General features: G+C 37.5%; 1 protein-coding gene across 1 annotated transcript in view; it reads left to right on the top strand.

The window, feature by feature from the left end:
* gdap2 (ganglioside induced differentiation associated protein 2) overlaps positions 1-18,371 on the top strand; it is a 60,124-nt gene extending 41,753 nt beyond the window's left edge. Inside the window, exons 12-14 of the mRNA XM_041807037.1 lie at positions 3,492-3,546; positions 6,353-6,496; positions 14,758-18,371. Of these exons, the coding sequence (XP_041662971.1) occupies positions 3,492-3,546; positions 6,353-6,496; positions 14,758-14,799 (241 nt within the window). The 3' untranslated portion in view covers positions 14,800-18,371. The remainder of the gene's footprint in view (positions 1-3,491; positions 3,547-6,352; positions 6,497-14,757) is intronic.
* Positions 18,372-18,819: the final 448 nt, after the last annotated feature.

The raw sequence follows: 18,819 nt of genomic DNA, 5'->3' as shown, positions 1-18,819 counted from the left end.
TCCCTTATGCTGGTGCACCTTTCCCTACCACACTTTTTCCTTCCACTCAACTCTCTATGAATATGCTTGGATACAGCACTCTGTGAGCAACCAGCTTCTTTAGCAATGACCTTTTGTGGCTTACCCTCCTTGTGGAGGGTGCCAATGACTGTCTTCTGGACATCTGTCAAGTCTGCAGTCTTCCCCATGATTGTGTAGCCTTCTGACCCAGACTGAGAGACCATTTAAAGGCTCAGGAAACCTTTGCAGGTGTTTGGAGTTAATTAGCTGATTAGGGTGTGACACCATGACTTTCCAGTATTGAACTTTTTCATAATATTCAAATTTTCTTAGACACTCAATTTTGGGTTTTCTTATCTGTAAGCCATAATCATCAAAATTTCAAGAAATAAAGGCTTGAAATATCTCACTCTGTGTGTAATGAGTCTATATAATATATGGGTTTCACTTTCTGAAATAAGTGACAAAAAATATTGAACTTTTTCATGATATTCAGATTTTTTAAGATGCAATTGTCGTCTTTGTTGGTTAACCTTTATTACTCTTGCACAAGGTTGCAGTAGTTCATCTCAATTAGCACTAAATGCCCTAAATCATTTGTGGCCACAACAACAGAGTGATGCCTAGAAGTACTGCTTGACTCTAAACCATAGCCATGTAGCCTCCACTAGACGCAGAGGTCTACACACATAGCCAACTTATACATCCTCAAACATGCAACTGCCCATTAAAACCACGTGACCACAGGCCCTTTGATCGAACCTCCGATGGTGCTGGATGACTGCCAGTCTATGAGTTGTCTACAAGCATGTTATGTGTACATTAGAGGGATACATAACTGCAGAGGACGATATCACTTGTCATATTGATTTGCTGACATCCAGCGGGCGTATCCCCGATCTTCTGCCTTGACTGATTCAGTAGCCATACTGTCCATCTCCCCCAGTGTTTTCTCTCTTTTCTTCTATGTAATAGCTGTAGTTTAAACAAGTGCTTATCAATAGTTATCCACTCAAGCCTCAATATATTCTAATACTCTCAGTTTCAGTTGCTAACTTGCCATAGATTCCTGTATACAAACAAGAACTGGCATAGACATCACACAGGGGAATAGCATTTAGGTGGTAGATAGCAGGGCAATCTTTATACACCAACACACAAATATGTAGTGCTCACAACTGTCAATGAGGAAGCTTTAATCAAGCTTTAGAAAATAATTTAATAATTAAGTTTTTGGTATTTGTGACCTTCATACAGCACCCAGGATGCTGTTTGAATTACTTAAAACAACAAGGGGCATCAGGAAATCTGTCTGAATGTGACAAGCTCAGGAGTATGAGCCAGAGAAGCTCTCATTTTACCTCTGGTACAATCCTCACCTCTGGTCCTGAGGTGAAAGTATGAGATCATTGAGATAAGCTACTCAAATGAGTTTCCCTACAGACTGATTTGGCTCATTGAGGGGGACAAGTCCAGGACTTGAGTTAGGGCAGTTCTCTAATACAGTTTGAAGAGTTCTCATCAGAGCAGCAGTGTACAATAGTTTACTTTGGCCTCTGTTAACAAACCAGTGATTGTCCTATCAAAGCAACAGTCCATCACAGATATATTTGAATTTGTATTTGGACATGAACAAAATTCTAGAGAATCATCATCAAACCTGGTGATATAGAAAGTCAGGGGAAAATCCACTGAAATTCTGCTATTACTCACCATTTCCATACTTTCCCTAAACTAATTTAGCCATTTATTACTGTATGGTGTTACCAGAAGACTCTGAGGTAGGGTAAACAGTGGTGCATACGCAGGTATACCCTGCACTAAACCACTGGTTCCCACTTCTTTTTTAGTTACTAAAGATTACACCCACTTCTCAACTATGTATCATGTAGTAGAATGCTCTGGACTCCTCATTGCCTTCATTGTATTTTGAGGTTAAAAAGTAGGAAAAAAAAAGGTCAAAAGTTGCAAAAATGGGTGACAAGTGGCAAAAATTGGCTAAAAGAAGCAAAAAAATGGATAAATGTGGATAAAATGTGGCAAAAAAAAATAGTGATGAAACAGGGTTAATTATGGCACAAATCAGTATTTTGAACATCAGAACCCAATGAACCATCAGAACCCTTGACACACTTGTCAGCTCCAAAATGAGAAAACTGTTAGCCAGGATGCTAACACCAATGCTACTGATCCAACACACATACCTTGATATTGTCAATAAGTCACAACTGGAGAAGGCTCATCCTCTGGGTTTGTTAGGGGCCCAGACCGTTCTTTGGGCAGGCCTGGACACGACCATGTAAGCATCAAAGACTGGACTGAACAGACGCACTCTGTCTCTACAGGAGGCTTTTTTTTTTTTTTTAGTAGTACAGCCTTTGATGCACAAGCTTGTTTATGCTAATGACCTAAGGGCTCTGTCTGGAGTGGATTTACCCAGTTGGGTTTTCCTCAAGGATTAAAGAACAGCAAAGTTATCTTCATTGCTTTTTGTCTTTGCAGGATGCGACCATTTTGTTTCGTACTGCAAAGTTTTCAGATTGCATAGAAAAATAAAGTAATCAGACTGGGTATACAAGGTTCTTGTGCATAACGTTTTTGATCTGATTATGGATCTAAAAAATACATCCTGGAAAAATCTGGCTTGATGTGTAACAGCTTTAATGCTGTTATTACTATCAATCTAGCAAATAATAAGATGTGTTTACTCTGGGCAAACTCCTCATTGTCATCATTGTCATGATGCTCAAAGGAGAGTGACTAAACCAGATCCAGCTGACAAAGTCATTAGTCATCTGTAGGTCAAACAATAACTCTCTGAGCCAGTTTTTGGATCCACTTAAAGGTGTTGCATCTCCTCAGAGTTTGCTGAATAAAGTATAAGCCAGATGGACAGTGATCAAAGGCAGTTAGAATATTATCCTTGAGTGGAGATTTATTTTCTTCTTGCATCAGTTGCAGACCATTAAATGTTAAGATAGACCAGGATTTAGTCAGTTGACTTTAACCGGACCTCCTACCAAGTAATTGGTGCCTTTCCCTCCAAGTGTTAGAGTATAAAGTAGACTCAGTAGGGTTACTGAGTCTGCTTTCCTCACTACACTAATGCTTTGTTAATGTGCTAAATTAATGTTCAAAATGAGCAAATAGTGCAATGAATATGTCATTTTTCATCTTTTTAATAAGTCATTGTCATACAGGAAGGTTGGTTTGTGCTGTATTAGAAGCTGAAAGGCTTAAGGATGTTAGTGTTTCTGTGCTGATGGATTATCTGGTCCTGATTGTCTTCAAAGTAATACTCTGGGAGAGCAGAGACAGTGACTTCACATGCATTCAGTCTTCTGTTTCAGGAAATTAATCTTCTTTACTTCATCTCTGTCATTGTCCTTATTTCTACTCTTCTGTTTAATATCTCTGGTCTTCTTCAGATGTAGTGAGTCATTTCTCTCTGTAAAGTTCACTTTTATGTGTTTTGTGTTTTTGTGCTGTAGGTTCAAAAAGAATTTGAAGGCCTTCTACTTTGTACATCCAACATTTCGCTCCAAGGTAAGATGATACTACCCACCAAAAGTATTAGAACAGATGGGGCTTTTCCACTATGGCTTTTGGCCGCGCCAAGCCAAACCAATCCCTGCTGATTTGCATGTCCATCACGAGTTTGGCCGCGCTGAGCCGTGCTCAAATCAGGGCCAAAGCAGGCCGGCCCCACCTTCAAGCGCGCCACACTGATGTCGAAGCGCTTCTTGGGGTCTGATTTGCTGGGGGATTCACCCCCTCTGCTACTGATAACCCCTCCATGATCAATTTTCCAAGAGGGTCAATTTTCACCCCACAGGGAGATGGGGAGAAACGTTTTATACCTGCCTTTGCTCCAGCTGTCCTTAACTCTGGTTCAGCGGTGTCAGCATTCACTGTATGACGCATGACTTATATGTGCATACTATGGTCGGATAATTGCGCACGGCTTCTCACACATGAGTGAAATCAGGAAGGAGCAGACGCAGATCCAGGAATACACCTTTTTCTGTGCTTACTAATAACCAAAGTTTAACCCTGTCCCCTTCTTATAGACAATTCTAGACTTTCAAAAAATAAAATGCAGGAGATGTTCGAAACATTTACTGTCATTTACATGTCTGTCTTTAATCATTAACTGGCACTAGTAAAGCATGCTGTTCTCACTGCCCAATCCAAAAATATGATTGTGTTCATTTACTGCTCTTTAGAGACCCATATGTCAATAATAAGGAGACTGTTCATTAACTTACATGCAGGAAAAATCCTCTCCTTTGGTGATTAGTGTGAACTATTGTTTGTTTACTAATCGCGGGATAAGGGGGGAGAGAACAACAGGGAGAGAGAGAGAGGGAGGGAGAGAAAGAAAAAAGAGCAGCTTGCAGCGCTGTCGGTGTAGTTTGATTTTTCCTTTAACCCGATGTAAACTCATTCAGATCAGATAACGTAGAGAGATCCAGGAGGGCTCAGAATACTGCGTCGTCAGCTCTAGATGCGCCCTCAAATGGGTAGCTCAGCTGTGGTAGAAAAGCAAACCCCCTGCTGTGCTGGGCTGTGCTGAGTCAAGTCAAGCCGAGCCGCGCTGTGTAATGGACAATCCCCAAGTAAGGACAATTCGTTTATTTTTGCTGTAGACTGAAACATTTAGGTTTGACATCAATATATGAATAAGAGACAAGAGATCAACATTTTAGCTTTTATTTCCAGGTTTTTACATCTGGATCTGACACACAACTTAGAAGATAGCACCATTTGTAACGAAACACCAAATATTTAGGTTAGCAAAAGCATCAGAACAAATGGAATTACTAGATTAAAGTGAATAAGACTTAATATTTATGTAAAACCTTTGCTTGCAATAACTGCATTAAGCCTGTGACTCACTGACATCACCAAACTTTTGCAGTCTTCTTTAGTGATGCTTTTCCAGGTTTTCATTCAGCCTCTTTCAGGCCCTGTCTACATAGAGACAAATTCACGAGTATAAGCAAAAGTAGTTTGTTGTATCGACATTTTATTCACATGGAAACAGCGTTTTGGGAGGCTGTAAACGTTAATTTTTTAAACCGGGTTCCAGAATGAACATATCCGTATACACCCACCATTTCGTCTCCATGTGGACAGCCAACCGCATCTTTCTTGAACAGATTACATCATACATAGCATAGCCCACTTAAGCTGCATGCGCAGGTCAAGCCAAAACAACAATGGCAGGTTACAGGGTTGTGGTCATGCTTTATACACGTGCTCTCTAATCTACTTCTCTCTTTTTGGTGCATTTTCATGGCAGCGTCAGTGGTTCCGTGCTTACCTGGACATTTCCTGAAACAATCTCAAGTTTACGGAAAAAGTTTTGATAACGAAACTGAAATACAATGCATATGACAAATTTGATTGGTTGGTTGGTTGGGTTGGTTGGTTGGTTGGTTGGTTGGTTGGTTGGTTGAAAGAAAAAAAGAAAGAAAGAAATAAAAGAAAGAAAGAAACCTGAAAACAAAAGCTGAAATGTTGATCTCTTGTCTCATATTCATCTTCTGATGTCAAAAACCTAATTGTTTTCGGTCTTTAGCAAAAAGGAATTGATCTCACTGTTCCAATACTTTTGGAGGGGAATGTTTGAAGTAAAATAATGAACTCCTGCTTTTATTGCTTGCATATTAGCAATTTGTTGGGGGGGCACAATGATAACACCATGTCCTAGGATTTTTAAAAATAGCCTTGGTATCCTTTAAAAAAAGAAAAAACAGTGTTCCGTATGTGTCCGTATATTTTTAATAAATACCTTAAGAGTGTATGACCTTGTCCAGAAGCAGCACCACTGCCTGCGTTTGAACATGCTGTGCTCTAGAGCAACGTTTTCACTTAAAATGTCTTCATAGTTTTTGTCTGCTTTATGTTCGTAAGTGTTGTGCCTTCAAAAAGCCCCAAGTGATCCAAAATATGCTATATTGCCTCAAATACACTAGTTGTCCTTTGTATTTGCCAATGTTTATCATGATCTTGATCTTGAGGGATAATGAAATATTGTGCACATTTTTCTGTTATTAGACCAACACAAGTAGAGAGTTTGGCAGCCTTGTAGTGATCTTGCACTCTGGGTAGTTTCTGGTTTATGTCTGATTCTTTGTTGTTTACAGAAACTGCAGCACTTCATTCTCCATTGACCAAACTTCCCCTCTGGGGTCATTAAAGTTACATTAGTCTGAGTCTTGTTCTGTTGTTTGTTTTTAGAAAGTTTTGGTAATTTTTGTTATCGTAACAAAAGATCATATGCCATCTGCAACCAATAAAGTGGTACTTTAATTCATTTTCTTCACTTTTGTTTGTTTCCTTCCAGGTTTCGACGTGGTTCTTCACCACCTTCAGTGTGTCTGGGATAAAGGACAAGGTTCGTTACCTTGATAACCTGCAGCAGCTGTTTACCTGCATCAAACCGGAGCAGATCGACATCCCTCCATTTGTCCTGGAGTACGACACCCGGGTGAGCAACAAAACACACTTGAGCACTATCCAGATGGATTTAAATAACTGGATTGATTTCCTGACATACATAAACAGCAATTTTTGAAGTTAATTTCTCATATGAAGGAAGCAAGAAACGTAGACAAGGTTTCAACTTTCTGACAGTTTTGTTCTTTAGTGGAATCCCTGCAAAACAAATCTAAACACAGAGCTTTGTGTTTTACTTTGAACATTTTTCACCCATTGCTTTTGAAAGAAGCAGAGCAGAAATGGAATACAAAAGAAAATGCATTGTTCCTTTATCACATTTGATGCTTCTCATCCCACTGATTTAAAGCAGAGGAGGGAAAACAATCAGCTAATGACTTGTTGAGAGCATGTGAGCATCTTAGGAAATGACATCAATTAATCAGTATGCTATGGCTGGGATTAAAATGACATTGTCCAGGGTGTTCTGCGCTAATTTCTCTTTGAAATTTTAGTTCTGATGTGATGATGATTGAATGAAGTCATGGCTAACAAGCCTCTGATTTCAGAGAACTCTGGTGTTGTAGAAAACAACAAGCCCTGTTCTTAGAGCTGCTTTATTGACTTCACTCTTTCATGCCAGTATTTGAGAAAATCTGCTTCTAAAAGGCAATAAAGAACATTTTAGACTGACAAACAAGAGTTCATGACTGTTCTGAATGTAGGCCAGTAGTTTTAAGAAAATATGTCAAAGTTAAACATCGTAAAGTTCTCCCGTCCAGTTCTTTGGACATAAAAACGATCCAGTGGGCATGTTTGTATCATTTATGATCCATTATTGGCTTGTTTCTGACTCTGTGTTTTGACTTTGTGGTATGCGAGGTTTGTGTTGGCTGATAAAGGTATAAACACAGGCCTTGTCTTTTGTATCTTGGATCAAGGATGAGAAATGAGGCATTCATGGACCAGTTCAGATACAGCCTTTCAGCTCATTTTGTGTCTTGGGTTTTGCAGTTAGATTTACTGAAGGTTTGGCGGAAATGTCTTTCTTTTCAAAAGGAACTCATGGACTTCTGAAAGAGTCTTAACGGCACAGTTTGTCATCAAGAGAAACTTAATTGAATATGACAGTTCGAAAGTACAGAAAGCTACTGGAACCACATGCACCATCAAGGAAGGTTGTTTTATCCAATCTGCTTCATTTAAGCACATTTTAAAAGATATTCCATAGACCTAGAACTGTCTCTCTGAACTGTCACGGAAATCATCAGAATCCAGTCAATAAACAGTCTGTTGTGACTCAGCTTACAGATTAACACAAGTTGGAGTCAGTAAGAGGAGGTGCAAAGGCAATAAAAGTCTCCTGTCACCTCAAAAACCACTGTATCTGTGCAGCACAAGCCCATTTAATCCTCTGAGCAGATACGAGAAGCGAAGTTGCTGGCATCTTAAAAAGTGATTTTAAATCATCCATGGCTGCAGGATGGACTTTCTGCCAGGTCAAATCATAAACCGTCTTCGCTCAGGTCATGACTCAAGTGGTTGCCATGGTAGCTTCTTCTTCTTTCTCCTCCTTGTCGGGGTTGGGTCATTGACGGATAAGACTTTTCAAAAGGTTAATTTTAAAATATTAAAAATAAGGATATATTTGGCTATTGTTCAAACATTTGGAATGTAGTGTACACATGCATTTATGCGAAAAACTCAAATTAAGAGATTTTAGTGTTTTTAAAGTTGAATTAATAGGACACAGCCTTAAAAAAAGTCATTTGGGGCGACCATGATTTATCTCAAAATTAATATATTTATTTAGCATTACTCACAGTTTAACAAGTATCAGTAATTAAATAAACAGCTTAAGAAGGCCAAGGTTGAGTGCCCTTTCATTTTTTGTAAACCATGATTTTATAAGTTTATTCTATAATGGCAGTGTCTCCCTCGCAATGCAGTTACAATAGCAATTTTTGCTCTAAAACCCATAAAACTGATTTAAAATGTATACAGATAATATCTACTTAACCATAGTATACCACTGATGAACATTTGAGCCAAAACTGATGGATATTCTGTTTTGACTTTGTACAGTTATTGCCAATTGTTGGTTACCCCACATGACAGATAGTCGCCCCAAATGATGACAAGGTAGTGAAAAGTCTATTTAAAATGTACACAAAACAGTTCAGACAAAAGTAAACTGAAGACACTTTTAATTCAAACAACATTTCAACAATTCAGCATTCAAATATTACAAATGATAAGAAATAATTTAAAAAGTTAAAGTGTAACACACATTATATGTTTCAGGAACTTGTTCAAGAACAAACATTTCACAAATGAAGAAGGGTTAAGTAGCATCACTTTTGTGGACCCTGGTAGTCACACTAGACAGAGATGAACAATTTTGGTCCTGTTCCATCATATCTGTAAGTCCATAGGTTTCTGTGAGAGAGAGCAGCAGACAAGTTCTAGTCAACAACATCAACCATAGAAAATATTGGGCTGCTGTCGGACATTCACTGCAACCATGCACCGGCGCATGGAGACGCTGAGCCATTATGCAGTTATTTGGGTGAAAAAACACCCTTTCCATGCATATTGGCCTTTCTGCATTAAACATCTAATGATGAGGTTGGTAAAAGCACAGTGTTAATAGAGTAAACATCAGTCTACTGTCTGTGAGAGATGATGGAAATGCGACACAGTCTTTAAGATGCACAAACTTTCCAGAGATCAGGGAAAAAAATCCACCTCTGTGTAATTATAAAGGTTGATAAATGCATGTAAATAAAGTAGATAAACATTACTTTGACACTGCTGTTACTAAGCCATAACTAGGAGTCAAATCAGACTGAAGCTCTCAGCTGTTTGTGTGAGGCACCGTTGTAAATGATGAAGATGTGACGAGTGTTCTGGTTGTTTTCTTGGACTTTTCCTTTATTAAGGAAGGAAACTTTGTGAAGGTGGTGCTTAAATAAACATTTAATATATTACCATTCCTTCAATTAAACACGCTGTTGCTCCGAGTATTTATCATGGATAGTCAGAATCCATGGAATGCAGGTTGGATTCGACACATCTGCTGCGGTGAACACTCAAGGACCTTCTTTTTTTGCGCTTTATTTTTCAACCACAGGGGTTACCCCTTGTTAAACACCTGAAACAAGATACTGCAAACCATACCTTATAACAGGGCAAAACATGCTAAATAGTGGACCACTCCTTTAAGTTCAAAGTATTACAGAAAAAGTCATTCTTAATCCTACAAACATGACAGTTTGAAATACAAATAAATAAGATATACTGTATGTTACCTAGAGTTTTTTTTTTACCTTGCACTTTACCTGGCAGATATTCTGCTCTTGCTGCAGGGTCTGAGGCTCCGCCCACAAGGAGATGAAAACAATATAATGCTGTTTCGTTTTAAAAAAGTTTTCCATAAATACGGAACCACTGAAAACGACTGAAAACGCTGTAGTATATATGCCAAGCCTGTAATGCTGCCACGGAAATGCACCAAAAGAGAGAAGAAGAAGATCACAGAAAACTGACACAAACTTTCCTCTAGTTGCCCTTCTGGTTTGTCTCCATGTTGGATTTAAGAACATCTGGTGTGTGTGCTTTGCAGTGGTGGTAAAGAAGCATCAGATTTTGCTGTTAAAGCCATAACGAGCTCAGTAGCTCTCTGCAGCACGAACACAACCCTGTAATCCACCATTATTGTTTTGGTCAGACCCGTGCAGGCGTCTTAAGAGAGCTTCGCTATGTGTGACGTAATTGTTTCAAGAAAGATACAGTTGGCTGTCCACACGGAGATGAAACAGTATTCGTTTATGGATTTGTGCACTCAGGGACCTGGTTTCTAAAAGTAGCGTTTACAGTCACTCAAAACGCTGTTGTCGTGTGGATGAAATGCCGATACAACAAAAAACTTTGCCGTATACTCCTGAATTGGTCTCCGTGTGGACGGGGCCTGAGTTGAGCTGCTGCCTATAGCAAGCCGTCTTCTCTTTGCTTGTTAATGATGTGATCTAGAAAATAGGTTAAACGAGTTAAACATGACTAATACATGTACAATTACCTAAACAGAATGTCATGCTATACATCTTTTAAAATTCCTCTCATAAGATTGTACAATAATCAAAAATAAATAGTTTTTCCTAAATAGGAATGGAAAATGACTGAATTTAGAAAAATATATGTTAAAGTACACAAAGAGTTATGCTTAAACAATGAACTTTATGTATATAAACCATGTATAAAATATAAATATACAGAAACTACAAATACAGGACATATATTATCATTAAAAACACCTAGCAGTGGTCGCCCCACATGATGTTTTCAAGTTCACTCAAATATTACGGGCTAACGGTTAGCTACAGAAACCAAGCTAGCTACTTTTTATGATGTGTCTATATCAAATTTATCATCAAAGTAAAGATTTGCAGATCAAACTTATGATTCACAGTTTTGGGGCGGTCGCCCCGTACATTACAACAGTTAAAAAACAGATTTTTTTGGCAAATATGAGAGAGACTTACTAACCTCCCAGATGTTTTGCTGGGTCCCTCACATGTATCTGGATGATGCAATATCTTGTCCTTGAGGTAGTTTCAAAATAAAAGTCCCAAAATTGTGTTTTCTTGATGGTCGCCCCACATGATATTTCATAAAATGAAATTCTGGGGACAACATTCGTTTTTATATTATGATGGAAATAAATGTGCAAATGCTTCATAATTTTTTCAGTGAATGCAAAACATGTTAGAAATTATGCCAAAGAGGGCAAGGGATATATTTAAATTGATTTAAAGTTATTTTAAACCGGTTGTTCAAATAGAAGTCAAGGGGGGACGGTCGCCCCACATGATGTTTTGACACTTCAGATAGCAGAAAAATGACCAATAACTAACATTTTTGGAGAAGTTAGAGTGGCTCCATATATGGGAAAGGTACAAGACATACATGTTATCTTTTTATATATTTTGAGGTTTTTTTTAATGGATAAAATTCCGTGGGACTGAAAAAGTGAGCGTCACGTCATTGACCCGGTTGCAAACCAGCTACGTGCATACTGCCATCTGCTGTTTCAGACTGAGTAAATACACTAGTGGGTCTGGGCACGGTTTGATGTTGCTAGTGTGAAAGCAAGCCAACAGGGGGAAGGGGAGGAATCGCACTGCAGCACAGTTTGAAACGACTGGGCCTAATGTGAAAGCGCCCTTACTGTGTACCCAACTGTAGATAAATGCTGAAATGTGGTAATGGGTATTTGCAGCCATGCCAACATTGCACCACTTTTTTCCAAAATTGTGATGCACAATGCATCAGTTTAACATCGGTATCAGCCGATATCAGCCCCGTTGACAAACATTAGCCATCTGCAAATCATGTAGCAATAACAGATGGCAGTAGCCACTGTTTATTGTGTGCATTTAGTTTTATCCTGGCATCTTGAATACCTAGCAAGAGGAGGTTTTTTTATTCAGCAGAAGAAGAACCAGTTGGACAAACTGATTTGATTTCATGGTCAAACACAGAAGAAAGTAATGGTTTATTGGTAAAGCCTTGGTTAATAGTGAATGGAAAAAAACATTGGTATCAGATTCAGCATTGGCTAAATTTTTATTTGAAGCATTGGTATTGGCTCTTTTGTTTTTACAGTTGTTGCACCTCTAACCAAAGTCAATGATCCTCCTAAAATCAACTTGGCTGCAACCTCCTTATTGTTTGAAAATGAGCAATAACACCAGTATTGTGCTGGAAAAAAGTGCATTGTTAGTCAAAGCAAGCAAAGATGTCAGGAGTTGGTTAATTTTTAAATAGCAGTAGTAGTATCAAAGGCCTTTACACGGGAGATGTATATCTAAACATAGACAAGTTGCAGCAATCATAGGCCTTCATTAGAGTACTTCACCTTAGTCTATGTTCAGTCTGCTAAAATCTCTAGGAATGGGGGAACTTAATAAGAACAGAATAAATGGGTACTGTTGTATGTTTTCTAGCTGCTTAGTTTTTCTGACTCTCAGTACTCTTGAGATGCTTCCCTCTCACTTCTAATGAATTTGTTTTTTTCTACAGCTTCACTTTACTCAACAGAAACAGATAGAAAGGTCAGCTTTGGCATCTTGGAGAGAGTTTGACCATCAGTATGTGGCATCTTTCTCTAACCCTATAGTACGCTGTATTTCCCTCTTTTTCTTACTGAAGCAGCGAGCCAATGAACTGGGCAATAACTTTCACGTCAACACGTGTCTGTTACCCATAAATAGCTCGCTCTGCTGGGCTGAATTATGATACCAGTGGAAACAGTCCAGGAAATAATGATTCCTTTTGTTCACTTGGATAAATCCTTTTTCAGGGAAAAATGTCACAGCACACAAACTTTATGTAAAGAATGTGAGTAAACCTGAGCGTAGTGTAAAATGATCATTTTTACTACCACAAACAAGAAGAATAAACTCTTTTACAATAAAAACTCTCTTATGGTTTTGTGTTTCTCAAAACAGTAGACATATATAGTTAGAGACTACATGGAGAGAAAAAAGGTTGCTTTTGGCAGCTAAAGATCTCACCATTGTCTTGTTGTTTTATCCTAAACAGTGATCTTTTCTTAAACCTGACCTAGTCATTTTGGTGTCTAACTTTTAACGTAGGTAAACAATGGCTGTTTGGTTAGGTTTAGATACCAAATACAGCACTATAAAGGTAATTCAAGAGAAAGGAATAGAAAGTTATTCTTATTGCCCCACAGTTAAGAAGAAATACAGATTCACTGGATGTTTCTCTGTATTGCTCCTGCAGTTTGTTTAACAAAAAGTTTTTAAAAATTAATAATAAAAAAATTGATAAGCAGAAGAAATATATCATTACAAAGAAGTACACAAGATGTACACAATTTTAGAAATACTGTAATTGTAGAGAAGACACAACAATATAATAGAATAGTGTGTTCTTGTCCCAGGAACTTTGAACATCTGTCATTGCAAATAAGAATTTTACCATCATATTATTATTTACAAATACCTTTCCTCTGCTTTGATTCCATATCATATTACTGTTCAACTAACTTTGTGTCCTATTAGCATGCAAGCATCAGACATCACGTTGCTTTGCACAGCACATGTTTGTGTCCACACTAATCCATTGAAAATTGAATTGCCTGCACAATGATTTTCTCCCCTTGTAATTAGTATATCTAGTTCTTTTAATCTGAATGCAGACAAACAGAGGTGTGGCATTTTGTATTGACAAGCCTTTGACTGATGTGAGACGAATAGTTTTGTCTCTGTGTTGACATAAGTCAGAGCGTAACATTTCAAACACAGTTATTAATGTTTCACAATTATCTCCACAGTCTAATAGCTCTGCTGAGTGAGGAAAGTGAAAATCAAGGAAATACATAAGGGTGTATGATATTATCGCCGTGATGTCTTTATCAGCAGAAATTTGGCCATAAATCATAGACTGTAGAAAGAATTGGACAAACCCTGTGTGACATCAGCCGTCTGCTTACAATAGGTGGACTCAAACAGCTCTTGAAGCCAACCTGCGGTGGCTTCCATATTGAAATCACGGTCTCAACCGAACTTTGGATCAGCCTAGACCCCCCCACTAAGCGCAACTTCCTGTCAGCTAGCTGGCTGACAGAAACGTAGCTTCTGCTTGTCTAGCTATCTGTCAATCAAATGAGATGTGCCAAACAGTCCGCAGTGAGGTTTTTCCTAATATAATCTAAACAATTGTGGTACAGAAAAATCCCACCCTCTCTCTATAATTTACTGATTGTTAATTATCCTGCTTTCTTATAGATATAAACCACAATAAAAGGTATTTTCTTACCACTATCAAAATCTCTAACTATTTGAATCAGTCAAATCTATTACTTTTTGCTATGGCAAACACATATGTCTTTACCTGTACTAAAAATATAACTCCTAATAGTCATATTTTACCATCAAATGTATACATTCAGGGCTGATTTTGTACTTTAATTAGATGTATACCTCTTATCTTGTCCCTCTACTGAGCAACAAAGGGGAAAATATGTACACGGCTGCTTCAAAATTAGAAATAAATCTCTTTTAAATTAAGTGAATGTGAGAGTTGTTTTGGAAATGATACATTGTCTCCTCCAGTTGCAGCGATGTGAACTGACAAGTTTTCAGAATGTTGCAGAGCGACCTGGTGCACACAGTTGCGAGTTTCAGCTCGTCTCTTGTGGATCGTTGGTCTGAACCCAGTCCTAAGTTTGTATTAAAAACATACCACCTTTTGCTCCTTTAGCTGATGTTTTTTCTCTTTTCACCTCAGATCAACGGACCCCAGAATCCATCCCAGTCTTCAGGTCTGTGACAGGAGGTGTTGGGACGTCCCTCCAGGGTTTGACGAGGTGCTGTCAGTCTGCCAAATGGAACCAGTTTATGGACGTGGTGTTTCCAGTGTGGTCTGAACTCCTAACCTCATCTCAAAGCTCTGAACCATAGTGAGGGAAACTCTCCTTTTGTTCTGCTTCAGCCAAAAGGACAAAATTAACAGGCTCAGCCCACATTTAGCAGCGTGAGGCCTGCTGAGCGGTCACTCTCTTACCACAGGACTATTTGTGGATCTGGTTTGGTTTCTGGATTATGCCTTACACCGGGAGCTCTTACTCAGCAGTTTCCTCAAAAATCCTGAAATATGAAGCGTAATATCACGTCTGGCACTTGTTCAAAGCCTTTTACATCGTGCGGTCGTATCAGACGTCCTCGCCCATGTCTCAGAATAATGTCAGACTCTTCAAATGCTGGAGGAAGATGAGGTCTGTCTGGATTCTTGTCTTGTTTGGGCCACACCGACAGGATGTTAGAAACACAGGGTGAAGTTAGGACTAATTCTGAATTTTACACAGGCTAAATGCTGGAATTTCCCACCTGGTACTTCATTATAAAAACCTCTGCTTTCTCGTGCAGACACAATTGGAAAACCCCCGAGAATAATTAACACCATAAAACACTGCTACATGTGCAACTGCCAATTTCATCCAGCTTGGTATCATAAATCATTCATTAGATATCCCTAAAGAGTAAGTTTATGCAGTGAAAAAAAACAAAAGAAGTAGCTCAACAGTTAGGAAAAACATTCTTATATGACTTCTTGATTTAATCACATAAGAAGACTGTTACCACTGTCACATTTGCTTGCCAAGTATGAAGCTGTATCCAGATGACTTTACTGAAAGTTAGGCACAAATCTTTAACACTGGAAGAACAACAAACTCTTAATGGAATCACAACACTTTTTTATTGGTTCTTATTGCACAATAAAGGTTTGGCTTGCTGGACATATCTTCTGACCTTACAACAGGAAAAGCGTCATGAACTGACAAAAGTCAAACCTTACCAAATGTATTTTTTTAATTTCTTGTGAAAAATATCAAACTACATTGGTTTTGTGTGGAAAATGAGTAATCTCAGTGGGGAAAAAAAACACAGCTGTGGACACAGCTTCTTTTTAAGCTTCATGTTAAATGTACAAATATGACAGTGGTATCTATTAATCGGAAATCATGTCCATAAATGTTAACCTTTATGGTGTATTTAAAATGAAAAAAAAATGCTATTCATGTTGTAAACATGCATCAGATATCATTATCACAAACATCTTGCTTTAATTTCACATTAAGTTCAAACCCTTCAAGCCTCTCTGTTGCTGTTTCACACTGAAACAATTCAATAATTGACCAGACAGTTTACAGAAAATTAACCTTTGTAATTTCATGATTGATTGATTATTTATCAGACCCTGAATATTCATTTGCTGAGTACACATTTTGCATTTTGTTTATTTTTAATTTTTGTTGCACAGAGAATTTTGAATGCAGGGCCTTTTTGGCATTATGGGCATTTTTATTTCTTTACATTTTCTAGATTAAACAAAAAAAGATGTATTTATGAAACAAATCAATCAAATATTAGAGAAGAATACAGTCAGCTGCTGCCTTAACAATATGAGTAGGAAAACTTGTGCACAAGAATACCTAACAATTGTAATTCACCTTTCCTCAGGCTCCTGTTTCTTTTAGATTTTTGACTGCAGATCTCGACAAGGCAGTCATGAGAATATTTATATAATAACACAATGTCCACATACTGCACCAATATATTGCCTATTTGTCATTGCTGTCACTTGTCTTCTACACTGTTAAATTTGTCTTATGAAGTGTTTTCACTCACATTCAGCTGCTTTGCGTCACCCTTCATTTGAAATATTGTCTCCTAAAGACACTAACAAAAGAAGGAAATAATGCAAACTTGAGATTTAAAATCGGTAGAAATAGCTGGATCTTCTTTCCAATATCCACTAAATCTGCTTGGATGAATTCATAAATATTTGCCTGCAAAGAAAGAAAAATGAATCAAGGTTTTTGCATAAAAGCATTAGACATTTTCTGGTTCCAGCTTAAAAACCCAGATTTGTGACCTTTTTGGGGGGGAAAATAGACAGTAAATGAATATACATTTGTTTTAGATGTCCTGGATGGTCAAAAGAAGAACATGAAGACTGAAATTGTGGCCAACATTTTACATTTTCTTCAATTGAAGACAAAGCAGTTAATCAATTATCTTAAAAATAATAGGCAGATTTAAAGATAATAAATGCTCATTTGTTTTTGGTAGGGTTGCAACTTTTGACAACTTTTAGCAATGATTTAACAATTTTTTGTCAAACTGTAATGTCTCAAAACAGAAAAAGAATGCCACCAGGCCTAAAAGTTTGTCTTCAGTATGCATTTAAAAGATGGTAAAAGAATCATAAATATATTCATATTACTAATGCATATGAAAAATGAAAGCAGAAAATCCATTTATCCAAGAAGAACAAGGAAATGGTTTTCCCAATCAATTGAGCTCCATGGCAACATGTTTCATCCTCAATGCAGCATGAGATTCTTTTTTATTTATAGTTTATTGTTAAAATGAGCGCCTATTTCTTATTCGTAGTCACTAACATGCATCTTTATTTGCACATTTAACTCATCTTCTCTTGGTGTTTTCACCCTGCATGAGTAGTTTGATTGAACTTGGTAGAAGGGTTTACTTTAGTCAGGTGATCACAGATCAATCTTACTGAAACAAACTTTCTTTAACATTCCCATCTTGTGTAAACTTTCACACAAACTCTGAAGAGGAACACTATCACAAAATGTTATTTTAAACGTGAACGTCTGTCTTCACCTCGTTCTGTCTGCTGTATTTAATCTAAACATCAGTAATCTGAAAATCTTTAGCCATTTCAGCCCCAGCCTCTCACTGCTCATCATAAATATTAAACGTTCTTACTAACAATTTTATCATGAGCTTTAAAATCCTGACACAGAAGCATGTATGCACGGTTGGATATCACATCCGCAACCGAGTTTAGCTGGAAATTGTAACTCAAGTGATATTGTAATGTGTAAATCTAACCAGCTGGGAGACTTGTCAGGCCAGTTTTTCAAGGACATTTCGGTTTAAATCAATAACAGCCAATCAACATGTGTAAAAATTCAACCAAGCAGCAAAACAGTCTTTAAATCTTAATTTCTTCTTCACCACAACTGAAAAAATGCCTGTCATTCATGTACAAAAATTGAGATCAGCCTGAATCAGTCATGAAGACAACTCTGGAGAGCATTTAATGAAACTACAGTCTTGTTTTCTCCCTTTAATGTTGTATTATTGTTCATCAGGAATGTACATAAATGATGAGCCAAATATTAGTGTCCTGAAATGTTTATTTTTCATTTTGTTTTGTATGATTTTAAGTGATGAACTTGGATGATTGTCCAAAACTTCTGACACTTACTGGAACTCATGTTCACACTTTTTGTTCTTTTTTTATAAACACTGATTAAAATGATTTTCCTCTGTTAAAATAAAATGTAAAAATAAAATATCTGAAAAAAGTTTTGTTGTAAAATGTCTTTAATTTCGGGTAAAACTTAAGGGCAGAACTGTAAGTAAAGGAAGGACATAAACAACAAAAATGCTCAGTTGAAGTCGCACTTCAACCTGAGCCTTTATTCAACTTTATTTTTTAACTTTAATTTAGAAAAAGCTCTCTTTCTGGTTGACCAGCAAGACAGCTGCTCAAGCAATGAAAGAAGTACACTTTTACCTTAGAGCAATTATGGATATCTTCCTTTTAATTCTACATGAAGTTGCAGTGCATTCAGAAAGTATTTAGGCCCCTTCACATTTTTCAGTTTTGTTACATTGCAGCCTGATGCTGCTGTCAAAAAAAAATCCTTTTTATTCTAATGAATCTACTCTCAGTATCCCATCATGAAAAAGTGAAAACAGAATTTTAAAATTTTTTTGCAAATTTATTAGAGATAAAAATATGAAATATCAC

Source organism: Cheilinus undulatus, linkage group 15, assembly GCF_018320785.1.
Source record: "Cheilinus undulatus linkage group 15, ASM1832078v1, whole genome shotgun sequence".
NCBI classification, from domain to species: Eukaryota; Metazoa; Chordata; class Actinopteri; order Labriformes; family Labridae; genus Cheilinus; species Cheilinus undulatus.
Note: the sequence above shows the minus strand (reverse complement) of the source record. Positions and strands in the feature narration are given on the sequence as shown.